At 48.7% G+C, this 24,011-nt stretch overlaps 1 protein-coding gene across 7 annotated transcripts in view; it reads left to right on the plus strand.

The window, feature by feature from the left end:
- The window catches only part of KCNMA1 (potassium calcium-activated channel subfamily M alpha 1), a 659,358-nt gene that overhangs the window by 445,225 nt on the left and 190,122 nt on the right, over positions 1-24,011 (plus strand). For all 7 annotated transcript variants that reach the window (XM_081158532.1, XM_081158535.1, XM_081158534.1 and 4 more), the window contains exons 7-11: positions 1,016-1,091; positions 3,176-3,346; positions 4,924-5,015; positions 21,215-21,325; positions 23,832-23,937. In XM_081158532.1, the coding sequence (XP_081014658.1) occupies positions 1,016-1,091; positions 3,176-3,346; positions 4,924-5,015; positions 21,215-21,325; positions 23,832-23,937 (556 nt within the window). The remainder of the gene's footprint in view (positions 1-1,015; positions 1,092-3,175; positions 3,347-4,923; positions 5,016-21,214; positions 21,326-23,831; positions 23,938-24,011) is intronic.

The raw sequence follows: 24,011 nt of genomic DNA on the forward strand, positions 1-24,011 counted from the left end.
CCATTCGAGGCAGATATTCTTAACAGAACTTAAACAGGATCTAATCATGGGGAACCAATCAGATGAATCCACAATGTGGGGCGTTCCATAAGAGAGCCAACCTGCTGCACAGAAAATTAAATGTCACTAAAAACAAACAAAAAAGGGGTAGATTGTAGGCTAATGGAAAATAAAGCAGGGATTGGCAAGTGATATAGCCCACAGCAGCCCACTGCCTGCTTTGTAAATAAAGTTTTATTGGCACGCAGCCACATCCATTCCTTTCCATGTTGTCTGAGGCTGCTTTAGTCCCACAGTGTGGCTTTGAGTAGTTGTAACAGGGACTCTATGACAGGCCATGCCGAAGGTATTTACTAACTGACCCTTTACAGAAACGTTCCTGACCCCTGGGTTAAAGCAACATTATAACCAGACGCGATGCATGAACCTTGGTTAGTTCCTGAATCGGTGAAAAAAACGAAAACATCAATAAATGGAGAAATTTAAGTAGGAGTGCTTATTGGAGGACTTTACTGAATTCGTGTGAACTCTCCGAGGCATGCGATTGTATTGCTCAATGCCATTCGTAGCTGTTGAATGCTGAAGTCTTTAGGGGGCGTGTCATGATGTCTACAATCTACCTGTTCACGGTTCAGCCAAAAAAGAAAGACAGAAAGAAAGAAAAGAGTGGAGATAAAGCAAATGTTAATTAGTCAGCCTAGGTAAGGGCACATAAGTGTTCCTTATACTGTTCTTTGATTATTTCTGTAGATTTAAAGACTTTTAAAATAAAAGTTAATTAAAAAAAAAGCTTGAGCACAACCGGAGGGGTTCATTTTGGGACAACTTTCAGTAGCCCTGATGTAACCTTTTCATAGGCTGTGGCCTGACCTGCTTATGCCACCTCCGGGGCATTCCTTCCCTTCCAAGTCAGAGAAGACACTGGGAGTTAGAGGTGAGCTTCGTCCTCTGAAGAGGCTGCCCCAACAGGGACTCCTTTTGTAACTTGGGTTTTTTCCCTGTCTCTTTTGCACAGTAATTCCATCAAGCTGGTGAATCTGCTCTCCATATTTATCAGCACGTGGCTCACAGCAGCCGGGTTCATCCATTTGGTAAGTGTCCTTGAAGATGCTTTCTCTCTGGCTTTCCTGGAACTGGCTCCTCCCTGCGTCATTTTATTACCTGCATTTTTTTCTCGCCGTTGAGAACCTTAAACCCAGCTGCAGAATGCAGGAAAAGAAGCAGCAGCCATTGTCTGGGTTTCCAGTCTCTTACCCCAAACTGCTTCCGAATGCCGAGTAACGATCTCACGTTCAGCCTTTCTCAGCTCACCGGTCGCGCCCTGGGACTTGGGTCCATTTTCATTCTGTCTGCAGTACCCGCGACCAGCCACAAGATGGCAATGCTTCCCCAGCAAACGCCCCACAAATGTCTCCGGGACGGGGTTAGAAGTTTGACCCACTTCTCTTTGTAAACAACAAATTCGGAAGCCTCGATTTCTTTTCCCGGTTACAAAAAGCCACCTTTGATTCTCTTGCCTGATGACTTGTCAAGTTATTCTGTATCTAAAAAAATGTTAATTCTTTTAAATGAACGGCTCTTTGAAAGCCTTATATTATGAAGTCAAGCTGTTCTCACCTCTTTAAGGCAGACTTTCCCCCTGCTTTTAGGGAACACAGCTATTGTCGAGGGCCTGTTTCATACAAATACAAACTGTTACACCTGAAAGAACCTCCTCTAAGTCTGCAGCTCCGAGTAAAGGTGCCTTCTCCTGACCAAGCCGCTCTCGCATAAAGGGTGGAAACAGGCGTTTAGCCGCCTCCCGGGGGGACTTACGTAATTTTCACCCCATGGGGCACAGCCCTGATGGAAGCCCGGCTCTCGTTCAATCGCTAGATCTGATGGTTCCCCACCTACCCTCCGCTTTATGCCGATGGGATTCTTGGCTGAAATCACCCTTCCATAATCACCCCAATTCTGCCAAGTGCCTAAACCGCAGGTATGGATGGGTTCGTCGTTTTCAATAGGCCGGTGACCTCGCCTTACCACTGTGTGAAGCACCTTCTGCCTCACCAGGAAAGGCCATAGAAATGGCACGTTGAGGACAGGTGTTGATGTGTGAAAGAGGCCAGGTCTTGGACACTTTCTGGAGAGACAGAATTGGAGGTCTGGGGGCCTGCGGGCCTGGCGGCGTCCCCTCTGCTCTGGCCACACGGACCTATCACAGGCATTGGTCCTGGAGATCCAGCCCCATCTCTCCCTCTCTCCTGAGAGTATCTAAAGTCTCTCTCTTGCCTGCCTCCCAGCTTGGTGGGCAGATCAAATACGAGAGGACTGAGAGTGTTTTGTGAAATTTAGACATGGGCAAATTGCAGCCCTCGGCCGCAGGTCTCCAAACGTGGCCCTGCTCCCTCAGTTTCAGTATTTTTCCCGTCCGGTTTCAATCACAAGTGCAGAGTTGAGTTGTCGCTACAGAGATCAGACCCTGCATGGCCTGCAAAGCTGAAAGTATTTACTATCTGGCCCTTTACCGAAAAAGCCTGCTAACCCTAGGTCTAAAGCATAGTGCAAAAGTGAGTTGTCCTCATGAGCCCACTTTCTGAGCTCCCAGGGAAACTCCTGTGGTTTGCAGGGTGGAGCCATTGCTGACATTCGGCAAAGCAGGAGCCGAGTCAGACTCCAGGAGATGCTGCTTGGGGCTTGGGCGTCAGATCTGGAGGAGCAAGGCCCTTGGCCAGATGATGAAAGGAGGAGGCCCTCTGGGGGGGTCTAGAATTTCCCGGGAGCGTGTGAGCTAGGCCCTCCGAGACTGAGCGGGAACTCACTGAGGAAGGTCAGGGCAGGGCTCTCTGGCCCTTTTGTTGATGGGAATGCCATAAAATATGGCCAGGGCAAGGCCCTACAATTCAGCTGGCTTCAGATCTTTAATGATGAGAAGGGAAAATGGACTGGGGACGTTCACTTCCGTTCCTCTCCGCCTTCGCCCCATCAGCTAGGAAGGCACGACTGTGTTGCTCCCCCTCCGCTTTCTCTTACCTGCTCAGCCGTCACGTACAGAACTCAGCCCCGGGCAGCAAACACCTTGTGCTGACAGGGCTGCACCTCCAGAAGCATCCTGCTGGAGCATTTGTGTTCCCGGTTTATTATATATATACAATATAATGTTTCCCTTTTCTCCCCCGTCCCCTGGCTTCAGGTGGAGAATTCAGGGGACCCATGGGAAAATTTCCAAAACAACCAGGCTCTTACCTACTGGGAATGTGTCTACTTACTCATGGTCACCATGTCCACGGTCGGCTACGGGGACGTTTATGCGAAAACCACGCTCGGGCGCCTCTTCATGGTCTTCTTCATCCTCGGGGGACTGGTAAAAGCTCTTTATTCTGAAGCTGATTTTTATGGTCATTAATATTTTCTATTGTCCATTTCCTTAAAGCTTTGTATTTTGATACTGTGTTTCTGCATTAGAAGCAAGTGATGCCTTAGTATTACCATCAGGCTCAGTAAGTCCAGCATGAGGGTGACTTTTCTGCGTATGTCTTTGGTGTATTAAACTTGTTTCCCAGAGACCCAGGTGTGTCGCCCTCACCAGGGACAGCCATTTAGCCAGGAGCAAACCTAATCATCTTAGGAAAGCGATGCTCACGTAAGTGAGAGCGTCTGTCCTTAGTAATGTAATTCGGCATCTGACATTCTGCAAGGACATTTGCTGTCACCTGACCCTGGTAGATGCTGTCAATACTCTATATATAGACAGTTTGCGGTTTCAAGAACCCTCCCGCCCCTGGACGGTCCTCCCCACGCTTCCAACAAACACTGTGGCTGGGGCCTGCCCTAGAGAGCAGGGTCCCCACAGCAGAGGTAGAGGCCCACGGATCTTGCCCGGGTGGACGTCACCACGTGAGCCCTGCGCTGGTTTTATAAACTGCCGGCTCAGTGCTTTATGTGCAGCACCTGGGCTGGTTTCCTCCCCTCTGCAAGTCAGAGAGTTTCCCTGGTCTCTGTTCTGCTCTCTGCAGATCATAAGGGTCGGTTATGATGTAATTTTCAAGGGGGACTTCTGGCAGCCCAGCATTTTGTCTCTCAGAGCAGCTCACTTTAAGTTTAGATGTTTGCTGTGTTCGAGGTAAGTGATTAAAATCCTGCTTCTCACACAGCGCGCTCGTGTGTGTACCGCACACACATTTACACGATGCATACACGTCTCTCTGTTTTGTATGCATGTGACATATACATGTAAAAGTGTATGTAAACGTACATGCGTGTGCGTACATCACCGCAAGTGCTCCCGCAGCATCTGGGAGGCCCCGCAGGGAATGAGACCCCTTGATCCAGCCACAGGCGCAATGTTTGTTGGACAAAACATGGCAGATTTGTGTCCTCCTTGCTGTCATTTCCTCCCATGTGATTTCCTCAGTTTACCTTGTGTGCTTTTGAATGACCTTTTAAATTGTAAAGGTTTGTATTGTTTTAATCTCCCTTTGGTATTTATTGTCTTTAATCACTCATAAAGGCATTGCCCCTCCTTTGAATTTTAACTAGAAAGGTCTTCTCTGGCGATGATTTGCACGTGTGCGCGCGTGCGAGCATCTGCGTGCGTGTGTGCAAGTGTGTACTTTCCCCAGCATGCATCCCCCTTTACTCATTTCACTTCAGGAAGGAGAGCTAGATGTCAACTTATTTATTCCTGTCTCCTTCATATTTTTCTCAACTGTGATTTTTTTTTTTAGTTGCCTAGGTTGGCTAATGTGTGTTTTGTCCTGTGTATTTGCAGGAACTTACCCTTCTTGTGTTTTTAAAAAATGATCCAACGTATTAGTATGTACTTTTGCAGTCCTAATCCTTTTGTGTTTTCAGATCTTAGTATCCCCCCCCCTTCTGAACGGTCACCCCTTTCTTTGGCCTGTCTTTTTAGTCTCTCTCTGTCTCCTATCTTCTCCTCAGGCCATGTTTGCCAGCTACGTCCCTGAAATCATAGAGTTAATAGGAAACCGCAAGAAATACGGGGGCTCCTATAGTGCGGTTAGTGGAAGAAAGTAAGTATGCCCAGAGGTGCTGCCTCCGCTGCGGGGAGTCCTCTCTGCATGCCATTGTTTTCTTGGCTCTTGTTTCTTTGTCTCATGCATGTAGGCAATGTTTGCCCGCTACGTGCCCGAAATTGCTGCTCTCATCCTGAATCGGAATAAATTCGGCGGGACTTTTAACAAACATGGAGGCAGAAAGTAAGTCAGCTGCACCAGAGAAGATGTGGTTGAGTGGCTTCCAAGAGTCCCTATGGTGGTGGCACCTGAGTCACCAGGGGGCTTCTGTGAGGGAAGGGCCACATTCTATGTGGGGTGTGATGTCAGAGGTGACCCCAGGTTGTCACACTTGAACCAACTACCTAACCCTGTTCCCATTCACAACTTTCTTCCCCGCACACCTTTCCAAGAGACATGGATTTATCTTGGAAGGGTCCATATGTAACTGGGCCCCTATTTTCTCTTCTGATCCCTAACCAGTAAACCATGCTCATTCCCTCTTCATACCAGCTGGCTTGGTGGGTGCACTCTGGTCCCTCTTATGGGGGTTTCTGTGTAGCAATAACATGAGATCTTACTTCAGCAAGGAATTCTTGGGGAGGGCAGGGTCAGGGTCAGCTTGCCTACTGTAAGGTGTGGCCACCAGGGAACCAGTTCTCTTTAGCCAGGAGACACAGGGCTTATTCTCAAAGGGACTCATGACTCAGTTGAAATTCCTTTTGGGCAAGAAATAATATTTCATGGTATGTCAGGACACTACATGCTATGGCTGATGAGTCTTTTGTTTGGCTTCCCATACACGATGCTTTCTACATGAGGTCTCTTTCAACTTGTGCTCAGATCACTATTAATATCAGTTTCAATATCATTATGTGTGTCCATGAGCCACCAGAGGTTTCACCCCCGAGTACATGGTAGGACCTCAGCACCCCGTCCTCTGCCGGCCACAGTCTCTCCAGAACAGTGTTGGAGGGAGGCAGGGCTGGCTGTTTTAAAGCTTTTTCCTGGGCACATAGCTTTGTTTCTGAGGTTTTGTCGTAGTTTTAACTTCCCTAGAGTAAGACCCACACAGCTCTATGCTCTAGCTCGGGACATTGGTACCTGTGTGCGCTCCCACCCAGCTCTAGACGCAGGGTATTTGCATTACTCCTGCCCCTTCCCTGTTACAGAAGTTCCTGCTTTGGAATTAGGCACTTTTCATTCATTTTCAGATAAATTCTTAAATAGCCTCTTCTGTTTTTTAAGAGAAAATCCAACCAGCAGGGTGGCGTCTCCCCACATCCTCTCCTTGTCGCCTGACAGTCCCGGTAGGTGGCGAACCTCCTCTCCTGAGGCGGTTCCAGCACGTCCTGAGCTCAGGTGTCCAGTCCTCCCTTCAGAAGCTGAAGAGGCGGGGAGAAGGGCTCATTCTCTGGAACTACCCACAGGACACCCGTTTCCTTCCAAAGGAACAAAGGACCGTGGGCGAGAGGCAGCCAGTTGGCGTCTTTTCCGTGGAGGCAGCGCGCTCCCCCACCTTCCTCTGCCGGGGCCCCCTCTCCCGATTACCTTAACAGCCCTGGACGAGATTAGAACCAAGCTGTTCCCATTTCTGGGCCACTGGTTGGAGCCGAAAGGCCAAATCCGTCTAGTGATCCCAGCCGTCATTTGCTCCCTGCCAGGAGGAAAACAGCTTCTCCCTTTGTCCTGCCTCTAAGGTGTGGACAGGTTGCCACAGAGCAGAAGGCTCTTGGGGGGCTGGGCTCTGTGCAGCCTCCCCACCCCTGCCCCAGCCAGCATTTCCTATCACTGCCCCTGAAGGAGGCAATAAAATCAGTTGCCCCGAAGTCTGTGTTGAAAATATTTCTTGACTCTCACTCCAGGTAAATTGTCCCCCCCCCCCAAATAGTTTCCCAAGCCAAATGTGGGTGGGCCTGGTGGCTGGCGGCTTTGTTGATGAACGAGCCGGCCCAGGCCCTCAGCCCAAGGCTCGCCGCCGGCCCGGTCTGATCCGGTCGTTTTCGCCTTGGCATTTCCACCCAAAGCCCCACGCGGCAAGGCCCTCAGATCACAGGCTTCCCGCAGCTTTTGTTCTGCCTCCATCTCTATAATCTTTTATCACCGCGCCTAGCCTGCTTATTTTTTTCCATTCCCTTTATGAAAATGCACACTTTGCTTTTAATGTTCTCTTTGGGTCTCCAGTGTTCCCCAACCCTGCGGACAGAGAGCAGGTCTGTCATCAGCACCGGGACTGTTCGCTTTACTTTACGCATTGTTTCCCGGTTCAAAAGCTAATTACTAAGTAGTTTAAAGAAGCCCTTTGGTCACTGAGATCTTTCATCAGAAAATATAAGCTTGGGAAAGGAACGGTAATAAAGGGCCATTAGCACCCTTTGTTTGATGTTGTTTTTCCAGTCAGTAGAACAAGATTGATGAAATGTTATGTTTGGCCAAAATTTGAGTTTGCATTTGGAATTCAGTGTTGAGAGAATGGGCTGTCAGAATCAATAAGTTTTCTTGCGCTCGGGATCTGGGCATGTGGTAGTAATTAGCAATATAAGGTCTTTAGTTGAGCAACCAAGCATGGATTCTGGCAGCAAACATAATGAGAAACTACAGTTGTTCTATTTCTAACGTCAAAAAGTTTCCAGATAAAATTAAATGCATTTGCAAAAGGAAAGCAGCTAAACTTTGTTGAAAGACAGAGTTCAGACTCTGAAAATAGCATGTTTCGCCTCATGTTTTCGTGTGTGCATAGTGTGTGTGCTGTGTTCATGGACACACATGTACGCTGCTCCCAAGGATTTAATCGAGGGAGTGCCCCGAAAATAATTAAAACACATGCATAGTTAAGGCGTTTGTTTACATTTGCATATTTTACTCAGGAATAACTTCCCTAAAAGTGCATTAACTCAAGGTAACTCTCGACCCAAAGCTACGGAGACGCACAACTTTGAAGCCCAAAGATTATTCAGAGTAAAAGAAAAGTAGGCAGAGAAGCTCGGGGGTCTGTTTATGAAACACTCGACTTTAGGGTATTGGGGAATATGAAGATTTTGCTGGCACCTCATTTTCAGTTTGTGTTTTGCATAATGTAGACACTTCCTGTAGCATCCCCAGAACATCTTCACCATCAACAGCGTACCGAGGGCCTATGCGGCTTACTCCCGCGTTATTATCAGTGTTCCTCACCTGACCTCCCACAGGACACCCCGAGCCAACATGGGCGTGGGGCGGCGTGTGTCTGCCTGTCAGCTTTTCTCTAATTTATCTTATTACGATGAACCGGGGCTCCTAAGCATAGAGACTTGGGTATCAATGACCAAGGGTTCCAGGAATGACCAAGGAAGGTAGACTTTCCAAGTTGGAGGTCTTGGGGACAATTAGCCCCTTGCACTGAGTCCCCAAATTTTATTCAAAAGAGTAGCCCGCCTGAAGCTCAGCTGTCCTCCTGAGGATGCCTCTTCTCCTTTCTTTCATGTAACGTCAAAGCTGCTTAGAGGTGGGGGAGTGGAGGGGTGAGTCTCCCATGGCCTCTGGGATCCCAGCTTGCTCTCCTTCCTCCCACAGCCCTTCGGTTTCCCCCAGAGGTTTCCTCTCTGTGTGTGACTCAGCCCACTCCTGGTTAGTTTATGAGAACTGACAAGATCATGGTCCAAGGTCACATGGCCAAGGGCCATGGAAAATAATCAGCCACAGAGAGGAATCCATCTGCTCTCACCCCTTGTTAGAGGCAGCCTGGCCAGGGAGCCATCCAGACCTTATATTTCCCAAGTTGGGCTTCTGGGACCCGAAACTGAGGCAGTGTCTTAGGCCAGGTGTTTGGGACAGAGAAGAATGGCATGGGTTGGATTATTCTACGGATTCCTGGGAGCCAAATACTGAGAAGACACACAGAGAGAGGACTGAATAACTGAGGACAAGTAGGTAAAGGGACAGGAAAGTGAATGTGACGCACTTGGAGGCAATGTCCCCAGCTGGATGAGAGAGTTGGGCCCCCCTCTGGTTGGGGGAGTAGTTGTCACAGACTAACCAGGTCTAGCTCCAACTCATGAACGCTGTCTGTGAAACTTCAGTGCTGTGGCTTTTCTTAGAGGGCTTCCTTAGATGCTTCTCTAACGTGAGTCGATGTAGCACAAAGCCCTAGGACTGCCTTCTGTGACAGTAATAATAACTACAGATACTTGCATATTTCCTAACTCTCACAGCAACCTGTGAGGAAGGTATAATCATCCTCTCCGTTTGCAGTGGGTGAGGAAACTCAGAACGGAGAGGTTAAGCGCCTTGCCTGGCATCACACAGCTAGGAGAGGGTAGACCTGGGATTTGATCTGGGGTAATATGCTCTCCTGGGTCATGTTGCTTCTCTAGATCATCTCCTGAGACCCTATTCTGCTCTACACTCAGTGATCTTATCATTGTAGGTTTTTCTCCACCTCTGTCCTTAAGTAGGGCCAGGACACGGTACATGATGAGAGGAAGAAATGCATGAGTATCACATTGGGCCTGTCTCCTCCTTCTGACCATTTATTACCTCTTAAGGATCCTGGCCCTAGGCTCAAGGAGTAAAAGATGGAGATGGGATAGAATCCTCCCCCACTTCTTTCTCTCATTTGGTTAGACGAGAAATTGACCTCTTGAACGTTTCTAACAATGAGGGGCTCTCAGGATGGACAGACAGGTCTCTGATGAAAATGAGATTTGTGTCTTATTGTGGGCTTCAACACTTTCAGCCCCTTCTGGCTCCGTGCTTTCTGGGGGGTTCATTTCCCAGGTTACCGGCCATGGTAGCTTGTAGCGAACGGCCGGATTTGGCCTCCCTCCTGGCAGAGCCTACCTGCATTCTGTCTTAGGAAGAGCCTTCTCTGCCCTGGCAGATACCTACCTGCTCCTTCATTCCTTGGTTGGTTTTCAGTAGAACTTAGAGCCCATCTCTGGTAGTGATTTCTTACCTGTCAGTGAGAATTAGAGTAGCAGGTGCCCCTCCTGGAGCATCCTCTGCAAGGCCCACTTTCTGGGTTTATTTCAGAGCTTTTGGGGGGAATATCAGCCCTCGGGAGGCTGCATCCTTCTGGAGGGAATGAGGGCAGCCTGGCTTCAACCTCAGTGTGTCCACAGGGTTGAAAGAAGGATCCCCAGAGCCACAAAGGTGGGGGGCCCGATCATGCTTTTCCATTCGAAAATGAGAATGGATAGCCTTATGTTCTTCAACATATAGGCTTATATTTTGAAGAATATTCAGTAATTTGGAACAAAACGTCAAGAACTAAGCACTGCTAGAGCAGTTACTTACCTGCCTCACTGTCCATTCCTGTTATTATCTCTACTGGTTCATTCATTCAGTTCAGGATGTCCACTGAGTACCTGAGCCAGGCCCACTGCTGGGTTGGGAGCCAGGGATCGGTGGTGAGCAAGCTACCCATGGAACCTGTGCTTGTAGAGGTTACAGTCTCCAGGAGGTTACAGGCAATGAGTAAGGGTGTGATGAAAGAGGTTACCAGGCACAAATTTTAAAAAACAAACAGAACCAAAGATTCTGTTATCGGGCAAAACAGCGTTTATTTACTCTCAATAACGTGGGCACTTACTTGACTCTGTCTTTCCTCTGATCAGAAGAAATAGGCTCTTCACCTCCCTCTGCATCCTTTGTTCATTTCTGGTTCCACTTTCTAGACTCTCCTGCTTGGCTGTCTTGTGTCAACATGAAATTCCCTTTCACTGTCTTCACCACAGTCAGGTTTTGCCCCGCCGTGGTCCTAGACCATATTTTTTTAAAGTAAAGAATTGGAATTTAAATGATCTGCTTTGGCGGAACAGGGGTTATTTCTTTACAAAGACTCATTTAATCTACACCTGATAGCCCACCCCCACCTAAAACAGAACTAACATGAGTTACGCCTTCATCTTCATTCATTCCACATGTGTTTATTGAGTGCTTGCTACACACCAGGCACTGGGGATAGATGTATTTCTACACACCCATAAAAATCTCCAAAGAGACTACATCTGTCTTGAGCTGCACGTTATATATTATCTGACCACCAATGTAGTTGGGGAGTTCAAAGTCAGAGCTTATTTAGACTCCCCCTGTTGGTTCTGAAGTGACAGTCTTCCTACAGCAACATTTCCATCGCTCTTTCTGGGAAGGCCCGAGCCTAGCCCTCGGGCTGCGATGCAGGTTACTGTGTCGTGTTGGGCTGAGCGCCACGAGCCTCTTTCCCTTTTCCGTGTACGTGGAGTTTGGGCAGTGCTCACCCTTGCCCTCCGCGGTCTGCATGGGGGACTGCTCCTGGGACTGATGTTCCCTAACGAGGCGTCATTTACGATGCCTGTTTCACAGACACCACTCTGGTTGAAATGTGACTGAAGCTTTGCATTTTACACAAACTTCCATCCCTTGACAAGTGAGCCCTTCAGCTCTTTCCTTGCAAGGCCCACGTGAGCCCAGCCTGAACTCCCCAGCAATGTCTTCAGATTCCTAGATTTTAAAAACCATAAATTAGCAAATCATCAACATATCACCAGGAAGGATCATCTGGTAGCCATTCGAGTCAGAAGGAAACACGGGCCCCAATAACCGATCTTCACAAAGATATGAAGAACTGTAGATAGACAGATACAGTAAATAGGAAGACAAACAGATAATTCAGGCTGACAGGCCATCTTGGACTGATTAGGCATTCTGCTTTGATTAGCATTAAACTTTTAGGGAAGGAAAAAATGAGATTGCCCTAATACTTTGGAACAGTGACCCCTTGACTACTTCTGAAATTCAGTGCCGAGGGACAGATACCAAAGGCAAGTGTCAATTAGATGCTGTATCGTATAATGTAATGTGCCAGGTCTTTTTTTCCTATGAGAGGGGCCTTGGTGGGTGTGGATGTGGGCGCTTCTTTCTTCGCATCTGCTTTGGATTCTTATAAGCCACATCTTCAGTCCCTTTCAAACTTGGAGCTCTATTTAAAGAGACTTGGATGCATATTAAATCAATTTCCTGATAATACTAATGGAATGAAAGCTCCCCCCCCCCACACACACTTTCCTGCTGTCTCTCTTCCCTTCCACACACTTATCAAAATGTTCCAACTATTGTCCTGAAAACAAGAATAGAAATGTAGGTGGGAGATGAACTGTGCTTCTAAAAAAATAAAAAGTCATATTTAAGCCTAGGTTTTGCTCTCAAATACTCTTTCTTCCATTAAAAAAGAAAAGAATTCTGAATATGACTTTTCTAATTATAACCCCTGAAGACTCTTTCTCTTCAGCTTGGCATTTGATTGGATGAATCCGTGCTGGGTAGATTTTGATTCTAAAGAACCAACTCGGCCCTCGGAGACTAAGCCGCACTGTGCTTCCTGTCTCCTGGCTCTGTCATTCATTCTGCCGGAAGTCTTTCCAGAACTATGCACAGTGGCTCTGAGTAGATTTGGGGTTCATCCCATAGATGCTGCCAATGTACTCTGAAAATAAACCAGGAAACTTTCTAACTGGCCAAGTCCACTGTCTCTTTTTATTAAAAATCTGTAAGGGCTAATTCGATGTGAAACTCGTGGAAACTCGATTCTGTGACTCTCAGGGATCCAGCCTCTACATCTAGCACTGGTGTCGCATAACAATGGCCTGTTCCCACCCCCAGAACCACAGGGACTGCTCCCAATGTGGGTACCAATGGCCAGTCAAAGCAACCTTACATCCCCTCCCTGTACCTTCTCAACAAGGGGACACAGAGGCAGTTCAGCGATGTGTGCATGCTCATCTCTGTGAGGGGTTTTATGACCTTGGCCGGTGACCTTGAAGGCCAATGTCAGTTAGTATACAGAACAAATTTAGGAAAGCTCTCATCATATTTGCTCAGTTAACAATTATTTGAGCCCCGGCCATGTTCCTGGCACTGTGCTACGTGCTGTGATTAAAAGGATGAGCTGGAAAATGCGATGCTTGCTATTCTGGAGTGTACCTCAGACAGCAACCAGTCAGAATCATTCAAGAAGCGAGTGGCAGCTAAACAGAAGCTTGATTACATAGGAACATCATCCCAGTGAAATGCTATTTTGGCAAGAATTTTATGCAGCGAAATCATGAAGGTATAAAGCAATATGAAGGCTGCAAGCATTTTAGAAGGAATGCTCCAGAAAACATTTGCTCATTCCCATTGTTAGATGTACCCATTAGAGCAGCTTAGGGCAAAGGTTACTTGTGCCCTAAGTAACTGATGGATCTACTGATGGATCCAGTGGAAGAGGGGTCCAGGGAGATCTGGGAGGATGTGGAGCTGCTGGTGCTGCCCTGTGGATAGCTCCCAGTTCCCGTGTGTGCAAGGCCTGCTGGAGGCCTCCAGGCTGTGCAGGTGTGTTGCTTCCTCGCGGCCTGGCAGGTGAGCAGAGCACCCTGGCTGGGGCAACGCCCTTGGGTGTGGCTGGGGAACAAGGCCACAAGGCCAGGAGGTGTCAACTCGATTGTCATTATGGGAGGGCCAAGTCCGACAGCACATGCTCTAGGGCCTTGAGGCGTGATTTACCAGGGGTGTTAGGGAGGGAAGGCTCCATTTGCAAATCAGCTGAACGCCTCCCCTCCACGGCAAAATTAAGAACCGTTTCTTTTTGGGCTCATTCTCTGTTTCACCTTCATCCCCAAAGGGGTAGCTGACTTTTACCTTAATCTTCTCTTGGTCCCTCCTGTTGAGAAACAGCAATACCAAATGGAGAGAGGCAAAGCCGCCTTGACTTGAATGGAGGAAATGTCTGTTCAGTGCCCTGGTCCCTCTGTAAGAGCAGAGAGCTGGCCAGGATGGAAGAGTCAGGTCAAGGGAAGACAGGCTCACTTAAAAATGGCCAGGGCCTTTAAGTCTGCAGTAGTGGGATGAATGAAATGCGGAGGAGTGAGGGGTTTGGGGGGAGAGACAAGGAGGCGCAGTTTGTGAGAGTCGGCAGTTATGGCATCACTCACTTAAGAGGACTGTGTGATTCCTTTTCTGGGAAAGAAGTAAGGAAAGGAGTAGAGAGAAAGAAACCAAACAGTGGTGGCAATATCTGCATCATGGGTTATTGAGAGAATTACGTGAGAGACTGAAAAGCTGGGGCAGGGAATCTTGATTCAAGGGCCCAGGACTGTACCTGGTTGGGGAGGAGTGTCTCTCCAAATTAAAAATGAGGCGCTGCTGACAGAAGGGAGGGTGCTTGCTGAACACGCAAAAAAATCCCATGTCTCCCACACTGAGTTCCCAGAACTGAGTGTTAAGACTTGGATTGAAACACCCGCTAGGCAGCCAGCTACGAAGATGTGGAACCCCTCCTTGGGCACGCTCTAACTGTGGAGGCCTGGCCTGGGACAGTGGAGGTGCAGGCACAGGGCCCTCGGGCTGGTCAGGTCCTGACCACCTGCATAGGGAAGATGCACCCTCCTCATGCGGAAAGTTCTGGTCTGGTCAGGACACCCCAGTGTGTTCCTGGGGTGACCAGCAGTCTGTCCTCTGACCTTGGGGCTGTTTTCCAGAGGTGCCCTTGCTGCGCTGTTGGGATGTCATCAACCTCCTGCCCCCTTAGGGAAGCAGCCCTGTCGCCAGCTGGGGCAGATGATTACCTCATTCCTTTCCTCACCAGGAGGGAGACGCATTTCCTTCCTCTGCACTTGGCAAAGTCCTGGATGTGGCCCTCCCTGGGAATGACCTTATCGCTTAACCTCCTTGGGTTGTTTTGGTTGTTGTTTGCCTGCCTTTGTTTTTTCTTTTGTTTTAACAGGAAATGGTTAAAACAGGGCTTGGGATGATGTACGCTCGCAATTGTTTTGGTTTCATGTCTGTCTTTTTTACATGTACTGTTCTCGCACATACTTGGAACAGGGTCCTGGGTCTGAGGTGGCAGAATCGGTCACTGCTCGGACAGGCTTGCAGTTAACTGTTCAATTGCTTCTTAATTCTCACAGAATGGGGTCACCTAGCCACACACTCTTGGCCCACCAGTCCCTGGGTCAACAGATAGTTCTCGAAAGCCCAGACAGCTCCGGGGGTCCTGAGCTGGGTCCCAGGGTGCGGTGGAAGGATGGGGCACACCCACCTGGACTTACCTTTGTTTATAGAGGACCATCTCCCCACATGGGGACTTTTTGGGACAGTCCTTTGGGACGGGCTGTCAGCGCAGGAGGACTTGGGAAGGCAGGAGCTGATTTAGCCTTCCCCCCTTTGGGCAGTACCTTTAAAGTGTGACCTCTGTGATGTGGGTTGTGGGGTCTCTTGCCACCCCACCCTGCTCTCTACATGATAAAACGCTGTTGAATTCCTTTGACAACTCCTTCTTAAAATGCATTCCCATCAAGTCAGCAGCTACCAACGGTGGGAAGCGCTGGGGGAAGGTGGGATGAGAGAAACATGACTAGAAGGCTCAGCAGAAAGACAAGAGGTCCTAGCATATGTATTTGATATAAATATTATAGTTTTACAGAGACATCGAGATCAATATATGCCACATTTCATCTAGCTCTTTGACAAAGCGAGCACAATGTATTCAGGAAAAGCTGTATAGGATTTTCAATTTACTCTGTATGATTTATTGTGACAGGATAGCTATGGGTTTTTTAAGTTCTTTATACTTGTTCCAGTAAAAATGGATATAGTATCTTTAAAAATAAACAGCCCGGAGCTGTGCATTTTACATTGTCTTCTGAGAGTCAGGCTCTGCTAAAGAGAGATGTCGGGCCTCCCTGCCCTGCCGGGGCCCAGTGCAGTTGGATCTGCCTCTGTCCTTGCCCCTTAGCTTTTTTGGGGTGGGGTTGGGGGTGGGAGTTGTGGGGAGAGTAAGCAGGGATTGGAATTAGGACGCTGTTGCAGGCACCTAGACAAGATAGATGATCCGTGAACTGGGGCGGGGCCAGAGAACTGGAACCCCGTGGGGGACTCATCAGAGTCTGGGCCTCTTCATTTTATAGTGACCGGTCCCAGGTCACAAAGGACTGCAGCTCCTTCCAGTGGCACTAGTTGCTTCCTCTGTGCAGAAGGCGCCAACCCACGGGGGCAGGTCTGCCCTTGCTCTGGCACTCACTCGACACTGAGTCTTTGGACCTCAGGGTCCACATCAGAATGATGCAGGCACTAGACGGTACATTTGCCAAGACAATTCTGACCCAGAGATAACATGTGAGAAGTGCAAGAGAGCCCATCACTGTCACAGTCCCTTTTCAAAGGCTGCTGGCTCTAAGCAGCACTGCTTGAGTCATTTTTAAAGTGTGTAGGTTTTTGTTCTCATTGAGCTAAACTAAACTCATCCCCACTGGCTCTGTGTGCATCATTCCCTGGAGAGCCTTGAAAAGCTTTGTCTGGTGGCCCCCCCACCCTTCTCTGATGCCTCCTGCCTCAGTCAGCTCCCCTAAGCTGTCCGTTCAGAAGCACCAGTGGCTTTGAGCTCTGAAACCCAGCCTTCCAACTCCACTGGGGCTCTCCTGGCCCACCTGGCCCATTTCCAAGCGGGGAGCAGAGCGATTGAGGATAATGTGTGGGATTTCATTCTGAAGGTGAAGATCTGGTTCATGACACCAATACAGATTTAGTGAAGAGACCCATGAACTAAGCGATTGATCGTTTCCTGGTGAGCCCTGATAGCATCCATAACAGTCAAGCATTATTCTCATTCTGATTAAGTCACGCTCAACCCCTCGATGCCACGCTTGCTCTGTGGCCCACCAGTGTTCCCGCCGCGGGTTCACCCAGCCCGTGCTTGTGGAGCCCTTGCCCCAGACCAGCCAGGTGTGCTGCGCTGGATGAGTGACTCCTCCACAAGATGCCATCTGCTACTGTTTTGACATCTCAGATGCTTCCTCATGCATCTGAGATGGATCTTTCAATCCTAGTTACTGACATTAGTTTATCCTAACAAAGATTTGTTCCCAGAACTAAACAAAACTTTAAGAACCAAAAAGTGCACCAAAGAAGAAATGGTTATTAATTTAGGTTTGTTGGCCACCTTCACAAACCAGGTGGCCAGGCCCCCTAAAAGTCAGTCATTACGGTCTCCAGTAGTCTAAAAATGTTCAGATCTGGACCAGCAGATGGAAACGGCATCAGCTGCTTTCACAGGGTAGCTCTCCTAAATACTCTCCCTTGTCAGTGAACCATCTAGATCTCTGTTCTCCTCCGGGTCCTGGGGAAAGTCCTGAGCTGGACAAGGCATATAGCATCTAAAGTGGACGTCTGCATCATTTCACAGCCTCTGGTTGGCCAAATTGTGTGGCTTAAGTTGAAACCTGGTTTAGAATTCCTGCTGTCTCTCAGCCTTGGCTGTCTTGAGCCTCTGGCCTGGCTGACCACATGCATCTCTGGTGCTTTAGGTGGGGTTTATCTCTGTCTACCCCAGTCCTCTCACTAAGCCTCTCTCCTGGCCCAGCGAGGACCCTCTGTCACCCCTCCACTGTGTGTCCTGGGATCTCCTGTTGGTCCAGCCCTGCCTGTCATGAGGGAGCAGAGCTGAAATACCAAAGCCTGAACCTTTTCCACATCACTGCTTTCTTCTCAGTGAGAATTAGGTCAGAGACCAGGCCACTACCTGGGCAAATCACTCTTACTTGCTGTGGGATCTCAGGCACATCCCTTAAGGAAATTGAGGTTCAGAGAGGTTATCTGAAAAGATGCAGATAATAGGAACACAGGGTTGTTTGAGGATTAGGTGATATATATGGGCCACAGAGTATTTTGTATCTGTTACGCACTGATTTACAGATATCCCATGAATCTTACCATTTAATGTTTATGATGGGCCAGACCTTTTCCTACGCCCTTCACAGGTATTATCTGTTTAAGTAAATCCTCAGGGTAACCTCATGAGTCAGGTACTAGCTCCAGCCCCTGAGAGACTCTGACTTCATAATTGTAAAATGCAGAATGGGCACCTTACCTAAGACTCTTTAGTTACTAGTGTCTGAGCTGAGCTAACACAGGACTATTAAAAAGAATCTCACATGGTATATTTGTAGGTGTCGCAGAACCTGACAGATAATTTTGGCTGAAGATCTTTCTGGCATTATTCAAACCGTGCACTGTGAGCACCGTCACTCTGCTCTCAATCCCTGAGCATTTTCAGTTATATTTTCAATTGTTGAAGATACAGGAAACTCAGCTTCTCTTCTCCCCACAATAACATCCTTCCCCCGGAATTTTCAACTCCTGAAAATACTTTTGGGAAATAAATTTTCCCCTTTCACCATCCATCCCTCGCACTCCAGCAGGGCCCTGGGCTCTCCCCCTGGGCGCTCCCTGGGATGCGGGCTGGCAGGAGCCGACCTTCTAATGCAGATGCTGAGTTAGGAGAGGCAGCTTCTCCCCATCCATCAATTCTAACTGCATTCAAACATTTTCAATATGTGGGTTCCCTGATAACTTCCAATGTATGGAAAACAAAATAGAGGGAAATGATTATTGGCACAAAAGGGGGAAGCCGTAAATCTTCAGATCAGATACAGGACAGATTGGAACAATATGGGTTCCCCAAGGTTGCCATGATAATGCACCTAATAACTCTCCCTGGGCAGAGAGGCAATCTGCTTTCAATCAATCTCGCTTTTTCTGAGCAAAAATACCAATTATGTTGAAGGAAGATTTTTTCCCCTCCCTTTTTGATAAAGACTGTTCTCTACCCCAGAAATCATGCTGTAGCTAACAGACATATATTTTAAATTGTCTAGAATGGTATTGGACAGCTAACACCAAATGAGAAAAGTCAATCTTTTTTTTCCCCCTCTCTCTCCTGCCAACATTTGTCTACTTCTTAAGAGAAGTGAAAGCTAATTAAAGGCTTAAGGGATAATATTGATTGCATTGGAATATATTTTATATGTACCCAGCACATTTTCAACTAAGAGAACCCTGACTCTTTCTAAGGCCGAATAAATCAGCTGAGTGAGCCTTTGATTCAAGGGTGAGAGGCTGAACTCATCTCCTTCCCTTCCACTTCTCATACATCTGTCCCAGAGATGAATGGCTTTTGAAGAGGAAGAGGGGATGCTGGCAGATGTTCATTCAGTGCTTTGCGTACAGGGTAGGAAGGATGAATGTGCAGGCATCTCCCTGGCCCTCTCATTGATTCGAGTCCAGCCTTGAATAATAACCAGGCTTATGCTGGCATAGGACGGTGCGCTTTGCAGAGCCCGGGGCAGGAGGCTGGCTGGGGTATTAACCTCTCAGTTCCCTCATCTATTGAATGGGGATAAGAAGCTTGCCAGGGATCACACGTCCGCGGTGGCAGGGCAGGGACGCAAATCTGGCTGCCTTCATATCCTGGTGGAACCAGCGTCAGTCCTCTGAAGGGGCCCTTACGCTGGATCACGCTGGTCTTGTTTTCCATCAGGGAACTTTGTGGGTAGAAAGAATCAGAATTGCCCCAAGCTGTCCCACTGTCATTTGTGGAGGGGTCAGGAGGGAGATCCTGTTTCTCAGTCACTTTCTGAACACACTTGGCAAGTTCAAAATGAGAAGTCTTATTCAGATCATGCAAATCCACGTGCAGCCTGTGTTTCTATATAAATGAGCACGTGCCTCAAGAAACATTTTAAGGGATGGAGTGATAAAAATGTATATCACCCAAGTGTTTCAGTTACATTGTGCATTCTGGCATACTGTGCATTTTAGGAAGGCGCTAGTCACATGGGTTTTGAACATAAAATTTGGATGGGTGGCCAAGGGACTTCCCTCAACCCAGCAGGGAGCCCCGTGATCCTGTTCAAACATCTTGTCTGCGGAAGGCACGGACGCTGTCCCCTCCCGGGACGGCCTCTGCGTGCCGGTGGCTGAGTGCAGCTCCGTAACAATAACAGTCCATAATGGTGGTATTATTAACTGCTCCGTGCGTATTATTGATTTACTCTCTGTTCTGCATCATTATCCCTTCACCAATGAGTTTACTGCATTATTCTCACCCACTTAGTCAAGCGCCAAATTACAAGGAAAGGGCAGGCTCTCGTAATGGCATCTAATGGAACGCTGCATAAGTGAGCATCATGCCTCCGATTACGGGCTGCCTCCAGCCAGTGCGCTCTCCGCCCTACTGGAATGCGCACAGAGTGATTATGAAGTGCCAGGGACCTGGCCATTTTACATGTTCCCCGTGGAACGGCTGTGCTTCGTGTTCGCCACCTGCCCATGCCTCACAGCCCACCAGGGAGTCGGCCTCTGTCACCGTCAGCCCAAGGGGCACGGGGACCTGGGCTGCGCCCCTTTCAGCAACCTCTTTACTCAAGCCAGCGGGTTTCATCTGCACAGGCCGTCCCGATGCTTGGCCCTGGCGCTCACTCTTCCACCCGAGTGCTGAGACCTGATCGAGCACCGTGTGGCCGATACAAGTGGGCACAGTAGAGCCTGGTATCAAAGTCAGATTGGCCCAGGAGCCCAGAGTTGTTGAGGGGACTCTCATTCCAACAGTTCTGGAAGAGGGGCTCCTCTTTCCAGGGGGAGGTGCCATCTCTAGAAACAGAAGTCCAGACCCCCAGGGACAAGGCAAACAGTGCCAGCCTCCACTCTTCCCAGCTTCTCCCCACCTGGAGGCCGATTCCTTTGGCTCTCAGAGAAACACGGGGCGCCCTAAGGAAGCAGCTGTCTGGGGACACAGATCCGTGGCTGATCTCCGATTCCATAGGCGTCCCATCCCCATTTAGCCTGAGTAATGCTCACTTACTGTAAAGTGTTACATGCCCCCATTGTCGGAGGAGTTATGGCGGAAAAATGCAAAATTTTCCTTTTTACTGCTTATGGCCAGCAGAGCCCATAACGTGTCAAGCCGCACATTAGCCACCCTGATAGAAGTTCGCTTTCTTACCCACAAAATCCTCGTCTCGGCAAGATTTGTTACCTCATTACCTGATAAGCTCTATGTCATAAACCAAGACTCATTCAGTAAATCTCCCGGGAGGGCGCTTTGTGGGCAGAAAGGGAGAGATATGAATCTGCAAGGGACTTGATAATGCAGCATTTAAGCGCAAGCATAATGTCACTTATTGTTAAATGCATAAAACCACTTGGCCAAACGGTTGGGCTTTTAATAGGATTTCGTGCAGCATCAGGTGAGAAGCCATATGCCTTTCGCGTCGAGGAGTCGCTGAGCACCTGCCAGCACCGCCGCTTTGCTCGCAGCCCTCTGGGAGGGGAGCTGGGCTTTCGTGGGGGCCTGGGGGGGAGATGATGCTTTCCTGCGGCTGCGCTTCCTCTGTCCTGCTGGGCCCGGGGGCCTGGGCCGCCGCCTCTAACTGGCCTCTCCCATTCAGGCACATTGTGGTCTGTGGACACATCACTCTTGAGAGCGTCTCCAACTTCCTGAAGGACTTTCTGCACAAGGACCGGGACGATGTCAACGTGGAGATTGTCTTTCTTCACAAGTAAGAGGCCCCTGTGGTTCTGAGACCCTCCACCCAGCAGTACACCCCGAGGGGGCACCCCGAGTGTCCGCAGGAGTGGTGGTTTGGGGGCGACATGAGGGTGGGGCAGAGTTGAATGAGTCACGATCCCTCCTGCCCTCGTTGGAGAGGACCCTGAAAACCAACGGGAAGGGAGGCAACGCAGGCACCTGCCTCTGTGAAGGCGATTCTGGCAAATAACAGTGGAGTTGATCAGGGCTCACACACGCCATCCTGGCCCCTCAGCTGTCTGGATCTGTGTGAGCCGGGCACGTCCACAGTGTCTGGCATGGAATGAGCGGTGCGGTGTGGGCACTTTATGAGTGCAGGGGGGACACAGCGATCAAGGAAGACACCGACATAACGGGAAGCAGAGTATACGAGGATAACAACAACTGTGGTTCCCAGAAACCTCCAGGGGGGGTGGCTGTGCTCGCTGGTCACCGTGTGTACAGCCCCGCCTTTAATCAACAGAGGGAGGGAAAGTACATGCTCTAGACCCAGAATAACTGATCTGAATTTTGACTCAACCAATGACTTGCTGAACATGTTACTTAACCTCTCTGGGCCTCAGTTTCCACATCCATAAGACGGGGACATCATCATGGCTTCTACCTACCTCCTTGGGCTGTGGTGGGAATGAAAAGATGTGATCCATGTAATGCATGCGGAGCAGAAGCAGGCGTGCAGTAGCTGCTCAATGAATGTTAGCTGTTATTGTGAAAGACACAATACATTAGGTGACATAATCGGTTTAGAAGTTAGGTCTTAATATGTTTGTCTTACAGGTGAGGAAAGCAGGATGTCTCCCCTCTGCTCAGTGTTGTTGAGATTTTAAGCTTTGTCTCATCCCCTTTTGAGTAAAAGGTAGTCTGCCATAGGGATGGAGGGTTGAGGTGCTCAACCATGTTGACATGGGTTGATCCGTTGTCTTTTATGGGGACGGGGCCATCCAGGGGCCAGTCATAGCGGTGAGTTGCCAGAGGAACAAAGCTTACGTGTTGCTGTTGGCTCCATATGGGATTGACCGCCCAGGACTCAGTCTTGCTCTGAGAGCCCACTGAGGTGGTTTTCCCTCCAAGCTCCCATTCTGTGCATCTTCTTCCTTCGGGCATTTGTTCACAGAATACCAAACTGGTCATCATGTTTGAGCACCAGCATTTTTCTTATTGGCACTGACTTCTCCAAGTTCTGAAAAGACCAGCCAGGCCATGGGCCCAGGAGCAGAACCCACAGATTAATTCAGTGCTAGCCACTGATTGCCCGCTGTGGCGCCTGCCTTCTGCTGAGCATTTTAGAAGGTTCAAGAGATGTATAGTGTGCAGGTTCTGCCCTCCTGTTGGTTGGACATTTCAAGATGAGCACATATGCAACATCAGAGCACATCGATCCTACGTTAACTGACTGCAGTCAGTGTAATCAGACTGGCTTGGGGCATCTGTACCAGGGAGAGACCACAGCTTCTTGCATTACGAGGGCAGCCTTCAGGAAGGAAACAGGACTGTGCTGGGTCTGGAAGACTGGTCAGGTTGGCACAGGCACTGCTCTTCTCTCACCCATAGCTTTAGTCTGATCAACAGATGGGCTTCTGATGTTTCCATTGTTAGGATTCCCCTGTGTCCCAGCATCTGCTAGCATCAGCATCATAGTATGTGGCCCAGTTAATTAACCTCTTGAAGCTTTGTGTCAATAACATACCTTTCTCTAGGGTTGTTTTGAGGTTTACATGAGTTGTTAATACTTGTCAAGTGTTTAGAATGGTGTCTGCCATGCAGTAAATGCTCAGAATATTAAAAATTATTATGACTCGGTAGATTTAATAAATGTTAGTCAAGTGTTGGTTAGCACAGTCCTTGGCACCTAGTAGGTTCTAACTAAATATCATCTCCTAGTGCCTGGTATAGTACCATATAGAGAGTCGGTCTGTTCGCCTCTGCAGAATTAATGAATGAATGAGTAGGTCAATCAGTGTTTTAATCTTTGTCATCCAACGGGAAAGTTGTCTTTACAGATCAGCCCTAAGAATGATGAACAGTGTACATACCTGTGAATCAAGACCAGTACTGAGAGTAAATGAAGTCTGGGTGTGGCTGCTCAGAGGTGGCGTTTGGGGGGATGAGCCCATGAGGAGGAAAAGCAGGGAAAAGGCTTTTGATGGAGGAACAGCAAGAGGCCCTGCCAGGGGGACCTTTGGCTAATTACAGCCTCAGTTTCTCTGTTCATAAAATAGGAATTCCGTTCACCGTGGAGTTGAAGACATTTGTAAAAGTCTGGGTCTGTTTATTTCACCTTGGTGTTGGTTTTGGTTCTTTTGGGCTGGGGTTTTACCTCTCTTGTGTGCAAGCCTTTTATTTATGGCAAGAAAGGGAGCTGCTTGGAAGGCGAAAGCCTCTTCCCAGGTCTCCCTCTGTGGAGCCGTGAGAAGGCCACGGAGGCTGAAGTGTCTGCATCTGTCGTACTAATGGCTGTTTCTTCTCTCCCTCCACAGCATTTCCCCCAACCTGGAGCTTGAAGCTCTGTTCAAAAGACATTTTACTCAGGTGGAATTTTATCAGGGTTCAGTCCTCAATCCACACGATCTTGCGAGAGTCAAGGTAAGAAGGAGTGACTTCTGCTTTTACTCCATCTAAGAGGGGGTGCCTGACTCTGTGCTGAGGGGACCTGCCTC

The sequence above is a fragment of the Miniopterus schreibersii genome (genome assembly GCF_964146895.1).
Source record: "Miniopterus schreibersii genome assembly, chromosome: 14".
NCBI classification, from domain to species: domain Eukaryota; kingdom Metazoa; phylum Chordata; class Mammalia; order Chiroptera; family Miniopteridae; genus Miniopterus; species Miniopterus schreibersii.